Here is a 15523-nt window from a genome sequence, read left to right as displayed (position 1 = left end):
TTCTCTCAAAGGTTCAGAGCAGTCCCAAGTTCGAGTGTGGGGTTTTCAGCCCCCAAGGAGAAGGGCTTGGAAGGAAGGAAAGGGTCCATCCACTGTGGGCACAGCACGGGGTGACTCTACCAGTGCCACAGCACAAGAGCTGTTGTTGGACCAGTGGGCACCATCCTCCTCCTCAGCTCACCCAGAGTGGTCCCTGGGGATGGCAGCAGCCTGTGCTATCTCTTATCTCTGCCTGGGAAATCAGAGAGATCCTTCTGCCAAGGAAATTCAAAGGAGAGAAGTGACAAACTTTCCTTTTTCTCTCTTCTTTTTTTTTTTTTTTTTTTAATTTCTTTTTGGAAAAGCTTTGGAGAAATTTAAGAAAGGGCTGTCTCAGCAACTTCCCTTCTGCTTCATCACTCTGAGCACTGCAACATCATCAAATTAGTCAAAAGAAAACAGTGGTGCCTCTCATTTCTCCAAACAGCCAGATGCTCTTTCCGAGGGGAGGCAGCATCCGAGGCTCTTGCACCAGGGGGGCAGGGCAGGATTCCTCTTTCCTTTTTTAAGTATCAGATTTTGCTTTTGGAACAGAAAACAACCTCAAAAATGGTCCCTTTCCCCGAAACCTGGTCTGGATCCAAGAGATCTGGCTGATGGTATTTAATAGATGTGGCAGCAGGACTGCTCAGAGAGGGAGCTCTGGATCCTGGATCCAGCCTTTGGGAGAGTTCAGCCAATCCATGGCCTCCAAGGACACATCTTCAGCACTGCTGCCTGTTCCTCAGAGACATTAAAGTGCCCATTTAAAAAATCTCATGGAATGGGTTGGGTTGGAAGGGAGCTTTAAGGTCTCCTTCCACCTCCTGCTGTGAGCAGGGACACCTCCCGCTATCCCAGGTTGCTCCAAGCCCCGTCCAACCTGTCCAGGATTTCTCCACAAGGAGCCAAGGGCCAGCTCCACTCACCCTGTGGAGCTCCCAAGGCAGATCCCTGGAAATGCCCAGCCTGGCTGCCTCCAAACACCCCTCGAGGGACCTGCACCCTCCCCACTGCCCACCAGAACAGCCCTTGGGGTCCTCCTGCTGCTAAAGTGCTTTTGGGAACATCCTCCAGAGGCTGAGGCCGGGCACGGTGTCTCTGCCGCCGTCCTGGAGCTGCGAGGGGCATCCTGGATGTGGCAGGTCACCCCTGTGCCTCTGCTGGGGGCTGGAGAAGAAAACAACTTACCCCAAACGCCCTGTTCCTGCCCGGGCTCACAAACAAGGCAATTACAAGAAAGGGGCAGGAAATATTTGTAAAATGAAACCATTGATTGTTTTTAGTTTTTTTCCCCCCCATCTGCGCTAGGACTGGGGTGAGGCTCTGGCTGCTCTGAAAGGGCTTTTCTCTCCTTGTCTCTCTCTCCAAAAGACAGAGCCGGATACTTCTGGGCGGCCTCATCCGGGGGGAGGTCTGTGCTGGCTCAGGACACGCACCCGGAGCTGCACCGGGAGGGAGGGAGGGAGAGATCCCCTGTCCGGACCCCGAGCTCCGGGAGGGAGAGAGGGATCCTCTGCCCCGATCCCGAGCTCCGGGAAGGAGAGAGGAATCCCCTGTCCCCATCCTGAGCTCCGGGAGGGAGAGAGGGATCCTCTGCCCCGATCCCGAGCTCCGGGAAGGAGAGAGGAATCCCCTGTCCCCATCCTGAGCTCCGGGAGGGAGAGAGGGAGGGATCCCCTGCCCGACCCTGAGCTCCGGGAGGGAGGGAAGGATCCCCTGCCCGACCCTGAGCTCCGGGAGGGAGAGAGGGATGCCCTGTCCCCACCCTGAGCTCCGGGAGGGAGGGAAGGATCCCCTGCCCCGATCCCGAGCTCCGGGAGGGAGAGAGGGAGGGATCCCCTGCCCGACCCCGTGGCACAGCACCGGCGTGGAGGCGAGGGATGCACCCCCGGGGTTGGTCTAATGGCTCTGTGGCAGCCACGCTTGACTGCGCTTTTCCAGCAGAGGCTGAGGGTGAGGCAGCACCGCCCTGCCGTGCTCACACAGCCGTGAGTCCGTCAAGAATAGCAACACACAGCCCGCTCCTGCCACACTTGCAAACACGCGATGGGATGTGGAGCGTTTGCTCCTGAGCATCCGCCCCGGAATGGCCACCTGGAACTCATTGCTCCTTGGGAAGGGGCATAGAATTCTAGAATTCTAGAATTACAGAATCACAGAACATGAGATGGAAGGGATCACAAGGATCATCCAGTCCAACTCCTGGCTCTGCACAGACACCCCAGCAACTCCACTCTGTCCCTGAGAGTGTTGTCCAAACCCTCCTGCAGCTCTGGCAGCCTTGGGGCTGTGCCCACTGCCCTGGGGAGCCTGGTCAGTGCCCAACCAGCCTCTGGGGGAAGAACCTTTGCCTGAGATCCAACCTGACCCTCCCCTGGCACAACTTCGTGCTGTTTCCTTGAGTCACAGAATCACAGAATCCCAGAACATGCTGAGTTGGAAGGGACCCACAAGGATCATCCAGTCCAACCCCTGGCCCTGCACAGGCCCAGCCCCAAGAGTCACCCCCTGTGCCCCAGAGCATCATCCAAACCCTCCTGGAGCTCTGGCAGCCTTGGGGCTGTGCCCACTGCCCTGGAGAGCCTGTCACTGCTCACAGAGAGCAGAGATTGGTACCTGCCCCTCCACTGCCCCTCGTGAGGATGTTGAAGCCCTCAATAAGGTCTCCCCTCAGTCTCCTCTTCTCAGCAAGGCTCAGCAAACCTTGAGGCCAGTGACCGGGAGCAGGTCCGACTCTCCCGACTGAGGAGCTTCTCTCGTGCCAGTGCTGGGCTTGCAAACACCTCTCTGGAAGCAGCAGGTCGAGCCAGGCACCTGCAGGTGTATCCTCAGCACCATTCCGGAGGTGCCTGTGGGATCTGTGGCACACTGGGGTCTCTCTGCAGACCCCAAGCCTCTCCAGAGGTGCCTGTGGGATCTGTAGCACGCTGGGGTCTCTCTGCAGACCCTGAGCCTCTCCAGGCAAAGTCCATGCCCTTGGAGAGGCACCGTGGTCTTCTGAGAGGCAGGTTCCCTCTGCTGAGCCCCAAGCACCAGGAAAGCCAAGGGATTTCTTCCACTGACTTATGGATTTAGGGCTTGTGTCCTGATTTTTGGGCCAGTTTCGAGGAGCAGCACGTCGGGGCTCATTGTGTGTGCCCGTCCCTTCGTGTGTCTGGTGGCCCTGTGCTGACCTGGCTCCACACTCCCTGGCAGGATGGGGCTCAGGGCAAGAGGGCAGGGATGTGCAGCTGGGAAATGAGTGTTCTCCAGGAGATTTAACAGCTGGCTCTGACTCAGAGGGAAGAGCCAGATTGGCTGAATTTTCATCCTGCTAATTCCCTGTCTTGCTGCTGGGGATTATCCTACATGGAGGTAGACTGGACGTGTCAAGAGACCCTAAGCTTCCCCTTTGGATGGGCTGGCATTGGGCAGAGTGGGATTGCCTGGGTTGTGGTTGTCCCTGCCCCTGGGATCTGCTGGAAAAGCTGGAAAAGCACCAGCACTGTGCAGCAGAGATCCAGGGTCTGCTGCCTTTGGCTGTGGTGGAGCTTCTGGGATACTTCTGGATATTCTTGTGTGTTATCTGATTGAAACCATTTCATACCCTGGGAGGAGCCAAGTCACCACAGAACAGTTTCCTTGTCCTTGGGGAGTTGGGGGCAGAGAAACCCCAGTGAAAACTGCCCCTATGGCACCTGTACCTCCTCATTTGTGCCAGGCTGGCCACTCTCACCCTAAGGCAGACAGTGTCTGGAAGGTATCCAGGTATCTAATGAAATATTTTGGCAGCTGAACATTGCTCTGTAAAGGCAGGAAAATTACAGAAAACGTGGAGCACGAGGAGATCCTCTTTAAGTGAAGCATCTTCCTAAAGGTACGAGCTGGGGGACGAGGAGGATTGGGAGACTGAGTTTGTTTGTCTTCCTGGGACGGTGTCAAGAGCATCATGTTGGTGTGAATTATGTCCTGAGTGCAAAGTGCCCTACTTTGGTCGGTGCCCAAAACCCGCCGTCATTAATGAGAAGGCTCATTATTGACTTCAGTGGGCATCTGGAAGACTCTGAAGAACTGACAGCAGGAGCCAAACAATTGCCAGAGCACATCACCCCGGCGGTGTGTTGAGCAAGGGCAAGGGCAGCGTGGCCACGAGCCGTGGGGCTGTGCCTGCCCTGGCCCCACACAGCCCAGCCCAACCCAGCCCACGGGGCTTCTTCCCACCCCTGGCCTCGCCGGGGAGGTGGTGCTGGTGACACAGATGCCACCACCTGCCTTCTGTGACTATCACAGCTCCAAGCCCCGTTTGGTTTCCTCCTTCAGAGGGCTCGTGTGGCGCTGGTTTGGCGTCCCCTGCCCGGGTGGCATTTCAGACGCCCCCGGGGTGCGTTCCCCAGGCAAAAACTGTGCAGCAGGTTTTGTGCACCGGGAGTTCCTCTGCTCTCACTGCACAGTCCAGGGCAGCCAGCGCTGGGATACCCTCAGTCCCCAGCCCTACCCACGCTCCCAGCTCCCGGGGGACAATCCATCCGTTTGCTTGACTAGAATTGCTTGCACTCACCAGCTTTTGCAGCATCTGTAAAGGTCAGGAAGAGGAGAGAGAGCTGTTTCCCACCTCCTGGGAACCACCTATTTGTTCTTGGGCTTTTTTTCCCCTCTTCTCTGCTCATAAACACCAAGCTGCTCTGCAAACCCAGCTCATTTTGCCGGGAGGTTTTGCAGCTGGAATTGTGGGCGACTCCCCTTTCCCCGGCTCCGGGCTTGCTCTCACAGGGTTCCAGCCTGGTTTTCGGGGTGCAGGGGGTCTGTTGTGTAACCTGCTGGAGCCAGTGTTGGGGCAGGGGTTTCCTGTTGCCCACGAGGTGGAATTTCCATTGTGTTTGGGTTGCCCTCTCCGCGGTGATTCATCGTCTTGGCCGAGGCAGAGTTTCCTTCCTTCCCGCAGGGCAATGTGCAAGGTTTCACTCCTTTGGAAAACAGCTGGAACAGGACCTGTCCCCGTGATCCCAGCACCCAACCACCCTCCAGTCCACTGACCCAAATGGTTTTTAACCCTCCAGTTTCAGGGAAGGGGAAAACAATCCTCAGAAAGCTTTCCCGGCTCGGATGGAGAACGACCGTGTCCTGGGCGACCTGTGGGGGAAGAGCAACGTGCCCGTGGTCCTGAACAACCCCTACTCTGAAGCAGAGCAGGTAAGAGACCTGCTGCTTTGGGTGGGAAGGTGGGTTTGGGGACATGTGACCCATCCTGGTGGGCTCTCACCCCACGGAGAACCCGCGCTTTGATCCCCAGAGCTGGGGTTGGTGGGGTGCAGACCCCGTGGGTCAGACAGGGTATGTGGGTCACTGGAGAATGATGCTCTCCATCCAAGGGCTGACGTGGGATGGGAGCACAGCCAGGGACCAGGACTGTGAAACCTCCCTGGGGAATGTGATCCCTTTTGGTGGCAAACGGCCAAGTTGCATCATTAAAGTCGTTTTGATTCCCAGGAGGGTAATTCAATAGAGCACTTCAGATAATACGTGGTACACGGCGCCTTTTCATCTCCTCACACTCCACGGACATAAATTCTCAGGCTTCCTTGCCAAAAGGAGATTAACTCCACGCTTGTAGCAAAGCCAGAGACGTAAGGCAGACCCTGCCAGGCCACAAGATCACCTCAGGGAAAACATGACGTGGGTGAGCCCTGCCAAGCCTGCTCAGGCAAACGTGTCTCCCTGATGGGATTAACCAGCAGCAAGGCAGGACATGGGGGATCAGGCTCGGGACCATCTTGTTGCACCCCCCTGCCATGGGCAGGGACACCTCCCACTAGCCCAGGTTGCTCCAAGCCACATCCAACCTGGCCTTGGACACTTCCAGGGATCCAGGGGCAGCCACAGTTTCTCTGGGCAACCTGTGCCAGAGCCTCCCCACCCTCACAGCCAAGGATTCCTTCCCAATCTCCCATCTCTCCCTGCCCTCTGGCAGTGGGAAGCCATTCCCTGTGTCCTGTCCCTCCATCCCTTGTCCCCAGTCCCTCTCCAGCTCTCCTGGAGCCCCTTTAGGCCCTGCAAGGGGCTCTCAGCTCTCCCTGGAGCCTTCTCTTGTCCAGGTGAACCCCCCCAGCTCTCCCAGCCTGGCTCCAGAGCAGAGGGACTCCAGCCCTCAGAGCATCTTCATGGACTCTTCTGGACTCTGTCCAGCAGCTTCCACGTCCTTTCTGTGCTGAGATCCCAGAGCTGGACACAGTTCTCCTGGGACTCCTGCATGGATCTGTGTCCCCAGTGCAGCCTCACAGTGCCAGAGCCCCACGGGACGTGTGACACCCACCGTGCTGGTGCTGGTGGACACACAGGGCAGCTGAGATGCTCCTGACCACACCAGCCTTGCTGCATGGTTTTAACCAACCTGGTTGGGTGCTGAGATGCAGCTGGGACCGATTCCACCCTCCCCCTGCCTGGCTGAGGCCCAGGATTGAGGTGAGGTGTCCCAGCAGCACAGCCAACCTCGCAGTGGGTGTCACCTACACCCCAACGGGGCCATCCACGGGCTCTGTTCTGCCTCTGCAGGGATGTCCCTGGGCAGCCCCCTGTCCCACCACGTGGTTCATGCACTGGGGCAGGTCTCAGAAGCCCGTCTCACCCAAGCACAGGTCACAGCTCTGCTCCCTTTGCCCCAGCTCTGGAAAGACTCTCCTTCTGCCTCCTTTGCTAAGCTCCTCGTGGGTACGTGTCTGTTACTATAAGCACTTTACAACCTTCTGTGTTCAGAGCTTAATTTCTCTCCATGTTAGAGCTGCCAAAACCTCCAGTCTTAAGCTGCTATTAAACTCTTTATTATTATTTTTTTTTATTTGCACTAGATGCACAGCTTTCTTTTTTATCCTTCTTATCCCCAGATCGTTACGCCTGCTCTTCAGGGAGCAGTTTGGTTTCCCCCCACACACACCCCCCGTGCTCCCTGCAGCCTGTTCCCCAGGGGCTGTGTGTGTGCTCAGGGCAACTCAACTTCTTCCAGGCAGCAATAAATACCATTAGCACAGGGCAAAGCCAAGCTGAGTGGGAGCTTTCTCCACACCTTGTTCTTCAGAGCAGGGTTTGGTGGATTCTCTTGGCCGGGTGGTGAATGCTCACCCAGGCTCGTAATGAGGTGCTGAAAGACCCGCTGGGCATCGATCTTTTATTTTTTGCAAGGTCATGCAGCGTGTTTTTCGCTTGTTTCCCAGGAGCCCAATCCCCCTGACCCTCCATTTGACTGATGGAAAGGTGCTGTAGCTGCGCCAGGCCCTGTTTCAACCCGTGTGGATTGATTTGTTTTTAGTAGCTCCAGGTAACGGGGAGGTTTGTGTCCGTGTAGCTCTCAGGGGAAGGGAGTCATATCAGCTCCACGCTTGTGAGGGTGATTTACAGCTTTATAAAAGCAAAAAAAACCCCCACACTTCCAGTGAGCAAAGTCTGGAAGGAAATGTCAGCATGGCCATATATCTCTGACCTGGGCTTGTGCTGCAGTCTTCATCACAGAACCACAGGATCTGCTGAGCTGGAAGGGACCCACAAGGATCATCCAGTCCAACCCTCAGCCCTGCACAGGCCCATCCCCAAGAGTCACCCCCTGTGCCCCAGAGGATCATCCAAACCCTCCTGGAGCTCTGGCAGCCTTGGGGCTGTGCCCACTGCCCTGGGGAGCCTGGGCAGTGCCCAACCAGCCTCTGGGGGAAGGACCTTTTGCTGAGATCCAACCTGAGCCTGCCCTGACACAGCTCCAGCCATTCCCTGGCTGCTGTCCCTGGTCCCCCAGAGCAGAGCTCAGTCCCTGCCCCTCCTCTGCCCCTGCCCAGGCAGTTGAACTGCACTGAGGTCTCCCCTCAGTCTCCTCTGCTCCAGCTGAACACACCAAGTGCCCTCAGTGTCCTCACACGCCTTCAGATCAAGGCCCTTCCCCATCTTCATTACCCTCCTTTGGCCTCTGGCTTAACATCTTTCTCACACTGCAGTGCCCAAAACTGCCACAACATTCCAGGTGAGGCCTCCCCGGTGCAGAGCAGAGCGGGACAATCCCCTCCCTTGCCCAGCTGGTGACGCTTTACCCGCTGCCCCCCAGCCCGGGGGTTCCAGCAGGGAGCCAGCGCAGGGTGCAGGAAGGGTGAGGACCCGTAGATCCCACTCAGATCCCAAAAGGGGAGATGCTCCCCGTCACTCTGGCCCCGAGGAGCACCCAGGCCTGCATTCCTGCTGTCTCCAGACAGCTCAGGGGCTGGGTGCTGCCGACAAGTGCCACCACACCCCCTGCCAAAAGGCGTTTGCATAACGCGTGTGCGCCCCGACTGCTGCGTTCGGCTCTCCAGTTTGTGCCACCCTTGAGTCACTAATATCACAGCTGCCTAATTAGAACATGAAAGGATCTCACACAGCCTCCCTGACAGACAGAACGAGGGGTAATATTTGGCTTCAGCTTTGCCGTGCGGGGAAGGAACACACACACCCCCACACACACACACAGAGAGCTGCTTCCCTGTCTCTCCTGCGTGTCTCTCTCTCCACAGCTGCTCTGTGGTGTGCTTGGCAGACCTGACACCTCTGCTTCTTGGAGGTGGTGTTGCCTTGGATGCTCCAGCCTGGCTGGCATCCCAGGATTTTGGCATCCCTCCGCTCCGGGGCCCTCTCTCAGCACAGGCTGAAAGGGTTGTCAGGCACTGGAAGAGGCTGGTGGAGTCCCCATCCCTCTGGGGGTGTCCAAGGAACAACGGGACGTGGCACTCAGTGCTCTGGTCTGGTTGACAAGGCGGTGACGGGCCACAGGTTGGACTCGACGATCTTGGAGGTCTTTTCCAACCTTAATGTTTCTGTGATTCCAAGATTCGAGCTTCCCCAGATCCCGCAGGAAAAAAGACAAACAGGAAAGGGAGCAGCTTTGAGGGAGCCCAGGGCAGAACATCTGTAGGCAGATGTTAAGCAGCCAGTGTCCTCCAGCTTGGAGCTCGCTCGCTCCAAGGGTCATGGCTACCCCTGGATTCATGGCACAAACCCCCCTGGATTCTTGGGCCACCCCTGCTCTGCCAAGATGTTGTTTAGCAGCACGCCTTGTCAGGAAATCAAACCTAGCTGGGATTTAAACAATCAACACTTCCCGCCCGGCGCTCCTGATTTCTGTCTGGCGGGTGGAGGAGCAGGTGAGGATTGGTTTCAGTTGCATTTCTGAGCAGCACCTTTCAGCTTCGTTTGACCAGTCTCACAGAGCTGCTCTCAGCAATCAGGCTCGGAAGGAAGGTGGCAGATTGTTCCCCTCAGCACTCAGGGTGGTTCAGAGAGCACAGGATGCTGGTAGTGGTTAAAGAATGATTTCATTCCCTTGAAAGAGTAAAACAAGCAGGGGGGGAAAACAACCAGGAACTGCCACTGCCAAAATTCAGGGGCGATTCCCTAAAGCTGAAAACAATTAACTTAAAAATTGTGCTTTTGCAGGGCTACATTTTGGTGGTTCTTTTTATTTACTGCTGGTTTCGAGCTCTGCGTGGTTCTCATGTTTGGTTTTTGCAGCATGGGAAGGGGAGGCTGAGATCCAGGGTTTGGTCACTCGGCTTCAGGGGCTTTGAAACTCTCCTTGGGAAGACCACAGGATTTGTGACATGAGGAATGTCATGGAGATCCATGGCAGCACAGCCCAGAGGGTCAGGCTGTAAATCTCTCCCTGCCCCTCCAGCCTCTGTCCCTTGTTCCCAGCATGTGCTTTCAGTGCATGGTATCACACTGTGAGCCTCAGGCTGCTTGACTGTAAAATCCCTGTTTTCCAGGGAAAAAAAGGAGTCTGGAGCATATGGTAAAAACAAGGACTGGGCAAAAACTCTGGCCAACAGTGCCACCAGGGCAGTGCAGAGGTGTCTGCTCAGCACAGCCCTCAGGGATCAGTCAGGCATGGATCTCTCCCTGCTTTGGGAAAGCAGAGCAATCCTCTGTCTGGCAAAGCAGGAACCAGTCAGATCTGGAGCCTCACCTGCTTTGTCATCCTCGTGGCTCCTGTTGCTTTCCCTCCTGAACCAAGAGCTTCTTCCACCCTGTGTTGGCTCTTCCTTGGTTGCTCTTCCAGTGTGTAATGCTGAATTTGTGCTGTTGCTGCCAGTGCAACTGTGACATGGGCCCAGAACCCCCCAAAAGGAGGGTGAGACTCTGCACAGCTCTGCTGAGGGCAGTGCCATCTCCAAAAAACCCTCACAGATGGATCAGAAAGGGACACCAGCCACGGGATTCATGTAGGAAGGGTACAGCAAACTCGGTCCAGGCTCAGGGATAATTTGCAGAGATTTAATCCTGAAGTGGTGCCAAATACAAACAGGGTTTGCCAGGATGCTCTGGGGTGGAACAGATCTCCCCCTGAGACCTGCAGCAACAGCATTGTGGTCACAGTGATGGAATTACCTCCTACTGCAAGATTTGATTCCAAGGAGAAACATTTCCAGAGCTCCCTGTCCCACTGCACGCTGGCAGACACCCAGTGCTCTTTAAGCTCCTAAGTGCTTGGGGTGAATAAGGGCCACAGAATAAAATTCAGATTTTATCAGTGAAAACACTCAAAAAGAAGCACTTGTAACCAGTTCTTCTCCTCACAATCTCTGTGCTGGCTGAGACTCTCCTCCTGTTGGCACAGGACTCTTGAGATGCTGGCTGAGCACACCCAGCAGAGCACCAGGGAGGGCTGGAGGCTCGGAGCTGAGCTGAGGTATCCAACCACGCGTGACTCAGCATGGTAATTTATCCATCCTTATTCCTGGGATCTTCCAGCGCTGCTATCAAAGGAGAAGTGCCTTTGGCTTGCTCAGAGGAATGACCAGCTGTTAGCTCTGTCTCACAGTGCTCTGGCCAGCGAGGCAGAACTTGGGCAGGTGATGCTCCTTGGAAAGGAACACCCAATCCAGTGCAGAGATCTTCCACAAGGCATTCTTCTAAGTCAGTTCTACCCCTGTTTTTACCTCCTCTTCTACAGGTTTGGCTGTCCCATAACCTGACATGACTTCTCAGTTGGCTGCCCCATTGTAGGATCCCCAAAAAAGTGCCAAATATTTGGACAACACACCTCGTCTTGCTATGTTAGCACTGGAATTTAAGCACAGGCATCCTCTAACACAAGATGCTGCCTGTTGTTGTGACCTTTCCCTGTGCCTGACCTTGTTCCTGGTGTTCCCTGTTGTCCAGCCACCTCCATCCGGGCGTCAGTCCCCGACCAAGAACACGGCCAACGGGAGCCCTTCCAAATGCCCGCGGTTCGTGAAGATCAAGAACTGGGAGACGGGCTCTGTGCTCCACGACACCCTGCACCTCAAGACTGCCATGGTGAGCAGAGCTGATGGGACTGGCCAGAAGCTGTCTGAGCACAGCTGAGGGGATCACGGTGTTCCCGAGGTGGTTTTAACTGCAAATGCAGGAGGGGATGAGTTCGGGTCAGTCTGGTCTCCAGGAGGGTTGGAATTTTAAACCTGTGGTGCAATAAGCTGGGGGAGAGGGAATTCCACCTCTCCTTGACTTCACGCCAAGCCGGGGCAAGAATCCCACGAGCCCTGATCGTCCTTGTTGGGTGGGAGCAGAGCTGACTGCACGTGGCTGAGCTGTCTCACCCAGCCTTAACAACAGGGGTGGAGACAAACAGGCTGGAAATGTCCTTGTTGGCCAAAGATACCACCAGCCTCTGTGTAGGAATCGCTGGCTTCCCCCAGCCCAGCTCAGGTCACCAGGAGTGCTGCAGTGACCCCAGACTCACTCGTCCCCTCCTGTCCCGCCAGGCCACCGCCTGCACCGAGCAGATCTGCATGGGCTCAGTGATGACCCCCAGCCCTCACATCCGCAAGTCAGAGGACACCAGGACAAAGGAGGAGGTGCTCCTGTTGGCCAAGGACTTCATTGACCAGTACTACTCCTCCATAAAGAGGTAAGGACTGGCTGGAGAAGGTCACAGCCCGAGGCTGCTGCTTCTGCCGAGGTGTCACACGGGACACCTCAAGCTCTACATCCCCAGCACAGGGAGGACAGGGAGCTGTTGGAGAGAGTCCAGAGGAGGCACCAGCATGATTAGAGGGCTGAAGCACCTCTCCTATGAGGAAAGGCTGAGAGAAATGGGATTGTTCAGCCTGGAGAAGAGAAAGCTTCAGGGTGACCTCCCAGTACCTGAAAGGAGCTACAAGAAAGATGGAGAGAGATTATTTGCAGGGGGCCTGGAGTGACAGGACAAGGTGAAATGGCTTCACACTGACAGAGAGTAGGTTTAGATATTAGGAAAAAAATTCACCCCTGTGAGGGTGGGGAGGCCCTGGCCCAGGTTGCCCAGAGAAGCTGTGGCTGCCCCTGGATCCCTGGAAGTGTCCAAGGCCAGGTTGGACAGGGCTTGGAGCAACCTGGGCTAGTGGGAGGTGTCCCCGCCCACGGCAGAGGGTTGGAATGAGATGATCTTTAAGGTCCCTTCCAACCCAAACCATTCAATGATTCCATGGTCCAGTCTTTCACACTTGTGAGTCAAAGCAGGGTGAGACTCCAGTGCCCCACGAGCAGCTGCTTCTTCAGTGGAGTTTCACTCGTAGTGTTTGGTTTTGTTGTGTGTCTGTGCCAACCACCGACCTCTCCCACTTGTCCTTGGTCATCTCTTACCTGAAAGCACACACGTGTGTGTGTGCGTGTGTGTGTGAGCACACGTGTGTGCGTGTGTGTGCATGTGTGTGTGTATGTGTGTGTGTGTGTATGTGTGTGTGAGCACACGTGTGTGTGTGTATGTGTGTGTGTGTGTGTGTATGTGTGTGTGTGTGCATGTGTGTGTGTATGTGTGTGTGTGTGTGAGCACACACACACATGTGTGTGTGCATGTGTTTGTGTGTGAGCACACGTGTGTGTGTGTGTGTGTGAGCACACATGTGTGTGTGTATGTATGTGTGTGCGTGTGTGTGTGTGTGAGCACACATGTGTGTGTGTGTATGTGTGTGTGTGTGTGAGCACACATGTGTGTGTGTGCGTGTGTGTGTATGTGTGTGTGTGTATGTGTGTGTATGTGTGTGTGTGTGCACATGTGTGTGTGTGTATGTGTGTGTGTGTATGTGTGTGTGTGTGAGCACACGTGTGTGTGTGTGAGCACACACGTGTCTGTGTGTGAGCACACACGTGTGTGTGTGTGTGTGTGTGTGTGTGTGAGCACACACGTGCGTGTGCGTGTGTGTGTGTGTGTGAGCACACACGTGCTTAAGGAGGGAAGAACTCACACCCGGGTGGAGAGCACCCAAACTGCCACCTCCTCTGCTCCCCACCCACCCAGATCCGGCTCCAAGGCCCACATGGAAAGGCTGGAGGAGGTGACCAAGGAGATTGAAGCCACTGACACCTACCAGCTGCGGGACACCGAGCTCATCTACGGAGCCAAGCACGCCTGGAGGAACGCAGCCCGCTGCGTGGGCAGGATCCAGTGGTCCAAGCTGCAGGTAAAGAGGGGGCACTGGAGCTGTGGAGAGGCAAATCTTGCTCTTCAGACACCTGGGGAAGCACAGCACAGGTACAGCAGCGGGTGTTCATCACACAGCAGCAGCTTTGGGGGTGCACAGCCTGGGAACTCGGCGGGAGATGGAAAAGCATCGGTGGGGCTGGTGTAGCTGAGGTGTCTGAAATGGGGCTGGCGCTCCGGGAACTTTTTCCAAAATCAGACAGTGCTCTGGTATCTCCCCTGCTGCTTCCAGAACTGTTGCTGTGCCTGCAGAGAGGCAGCAGGACACACTCGCCCTCGGTACAGAGATGCTACGGCGGGAGAGGGTTTGGCTCAGTGTCCTTCTGCCTGGTGGGAGCGTAGAGCAGACTGGGGATTAGTGATCTCGAGTGGAATCCCTTGGCACAGAGATGACAACTCCTGCTGTGTCTTGGAGCCCAGCTCCAGTGCTGCTGAGGAGCTCTCGTGGAGCTTCCCACAGAGTGTGGGCACAGCCTGCCCGGGGGGCTGGGCCTCCTTCGCTCCCAGCTCAGCTTTCAGCTCATCCACAGTTTCTTTGGGCACATCTGAGCCTTGGGGGGGGGGGGCATTCCTGCAAGAACTTCAAGCTTCCTGCTGATCCTCTTCCCTGGTTTCCCCATCCTCTTGTAGATGCCCCTGGATCTCTGGAAGTGTCCAAGGCCAGGTTGGAGGGAGCACTGAGCAACCTGCTCTGCTGGAAGGTGTCCCTGCCCGTGGCAGGGGGTGGAATGAGATGCTCTTTAAAAGCCTCTTCCAACCCAAAACCATTCTATGATTTCATGACACCCTGTCCCTCAGACCTGGCCGACCCCTATCCTATTTCACCTTTGAGTGTTGATCTCCAGGAGGAACAGAGCAGAGCCCAAAATCGTTGCTGGATAAGCCAGGGACAGCAGCAGGTTGGGAGCACTGGAATGAGGAGGTTTTTGCCTGAGCAGCAGATGACTCACCTCTCCAAAGCAAAAGGGGCAGCTGGATTACACATCCACGTGTTCTAAAGGCAGAGAACACATAATTATGGATCTTTAAATCCCTAAGAAGCCGCAGTGGTGTCTAGAGTTCTCCGTGTGCTGTGTTTCCATCTGCCTGGCTCTGCCCTTGGAGTATCCTGTAGCATCACCACAATCCCTTCCCCTGTTCCAGGTGTTTGATGCCCGGGACTGCACCACAGCCCACGGGATGTTCAACTACATCTGTAACCACATCAAATATGCCACCAACAAAGGGAACCTCAGGTGAGCCACCAGGGAGTTTGTGTCCAGAGGCCTCTGAGATGTGTGCAAACCCAGCTCTGGGCCCTGCTGACGTTGTCTCCTTCAGCAGCAGGAGGGTTGCAGCCCTCACCTGTGTTAGAGGGACCCGCTCTGAGGAGAAGGTGTCCTGCTGGTCCAAATCAAGCCCTTGCTCTCTGTGGGACCTCAGAGGGCAGATTTTCCTATTGTTTCTCCTTTCCTGTATTCTGTGTCAAACACAGAGCACGGGCTGCTCTCCAGATTTGTCAGAAACCTGGTGTTTTCAACCAGCTTCTGCCTGGAGCTGGAAGCACCTCAAATTCCAGAGCCTTGCCGTGACTCCTTCCAGTGTAAAACCGCTTGGGGCTCACCCGGGGTGGTGGGACAGGCAGGGACAGCACCTTTCCCTGCAGCACTTCCCCCCTCCCGGTGGCCTCACCGGCGCTGCCCCTTGTCCTGCCAGGTCTGCCATCACCATCTTCCCGCAGCGGACGGACAGCAAGCACGACTTCCGCATCTGGAACGCCCAGCTCATCCGCTACGCCGGCTACAAGCAGCCCGACGGCACCATCCTGGGAGACCCTGCCAACGTGGAGCTCACAGAGGTACCAGGGGGAACCTCCCGGGCACCGTGGGGCTGGTGGGGACACCCAGAAATCTGAGACTTCCAGGAGTGAGGAGGGGGTGGGTCGAGCAGGTTTAGCTCACCCACTGCAGCACCACGACGGGAGGCTGGGCTTGGCTCGCCCTCAGGTATCTTCTCAGGAATAAAGAGTATTTTTTTTCGCTTTTCTGCTCTTCTCACCCATTTTCCTCTCCCCTGTCACAGGCACAAATGGCATGA

The 15523-nt window shown here is 56.0% G+C and overlaps 1 protein-coding gene across 3 annotated transcripts in view; it reads left to right on the top strand.

Annotated features, from left to right (window-relative positions):
• NOS1 (nitric oxide synthase 1) overlaps positions 1-15523 on the top strand; it is a 58005-nt gene that overhangs the window by 19655 nt on the left and 22827 nt on the right. For all 3 annotated transcript variants that reach the window (XM_027747979.2, XM_027747978.2, XM_027747980.2), the window contains exons 3-8: positions 5058-5190; positions 11167-11304; positions 11751-11896; positions 13265-13427; positions 14591-14682; positions 15143-15284. In XM_027747979.2, the coding sequence (XP_027603780.2) occupies positions 5058-5190; positions 11167-11304; positions 11751-11896; positions 13265-13427; positions 14591-14682; positions 15143-15284 (814 nt within the window). The remainder of the gene's footprint in view (positions 1-5057; positions 5191-11166; positions 11305-11750; positions 11897-13264; positions 13428-14590; positions 14683-15142; positions 15285-15523) is intronic.

The sequence above is a fragment of the Pipra filicauda genome, unplaced genomic scaffold (genome assembly GCF_003945595.2).
Source record: "Pipra filicauda isolate LSUMZ 115617 unplaced genomic scaffold, ASM394559v2 scaffold656_size334665_pilon, whole genome shotgun sequence".
NCBI classification, from domain to species: domain Eukaryota; kingdom Metazoa; phylum Chordata; class Aves; order Passeriformes; family Pipridae; genus Pipra; species Pipra filicauda.
Note: the sequence above shows the minus strand (reverse complement) of the source record. Positions and strands in the feature narration are given on the sequence as shown.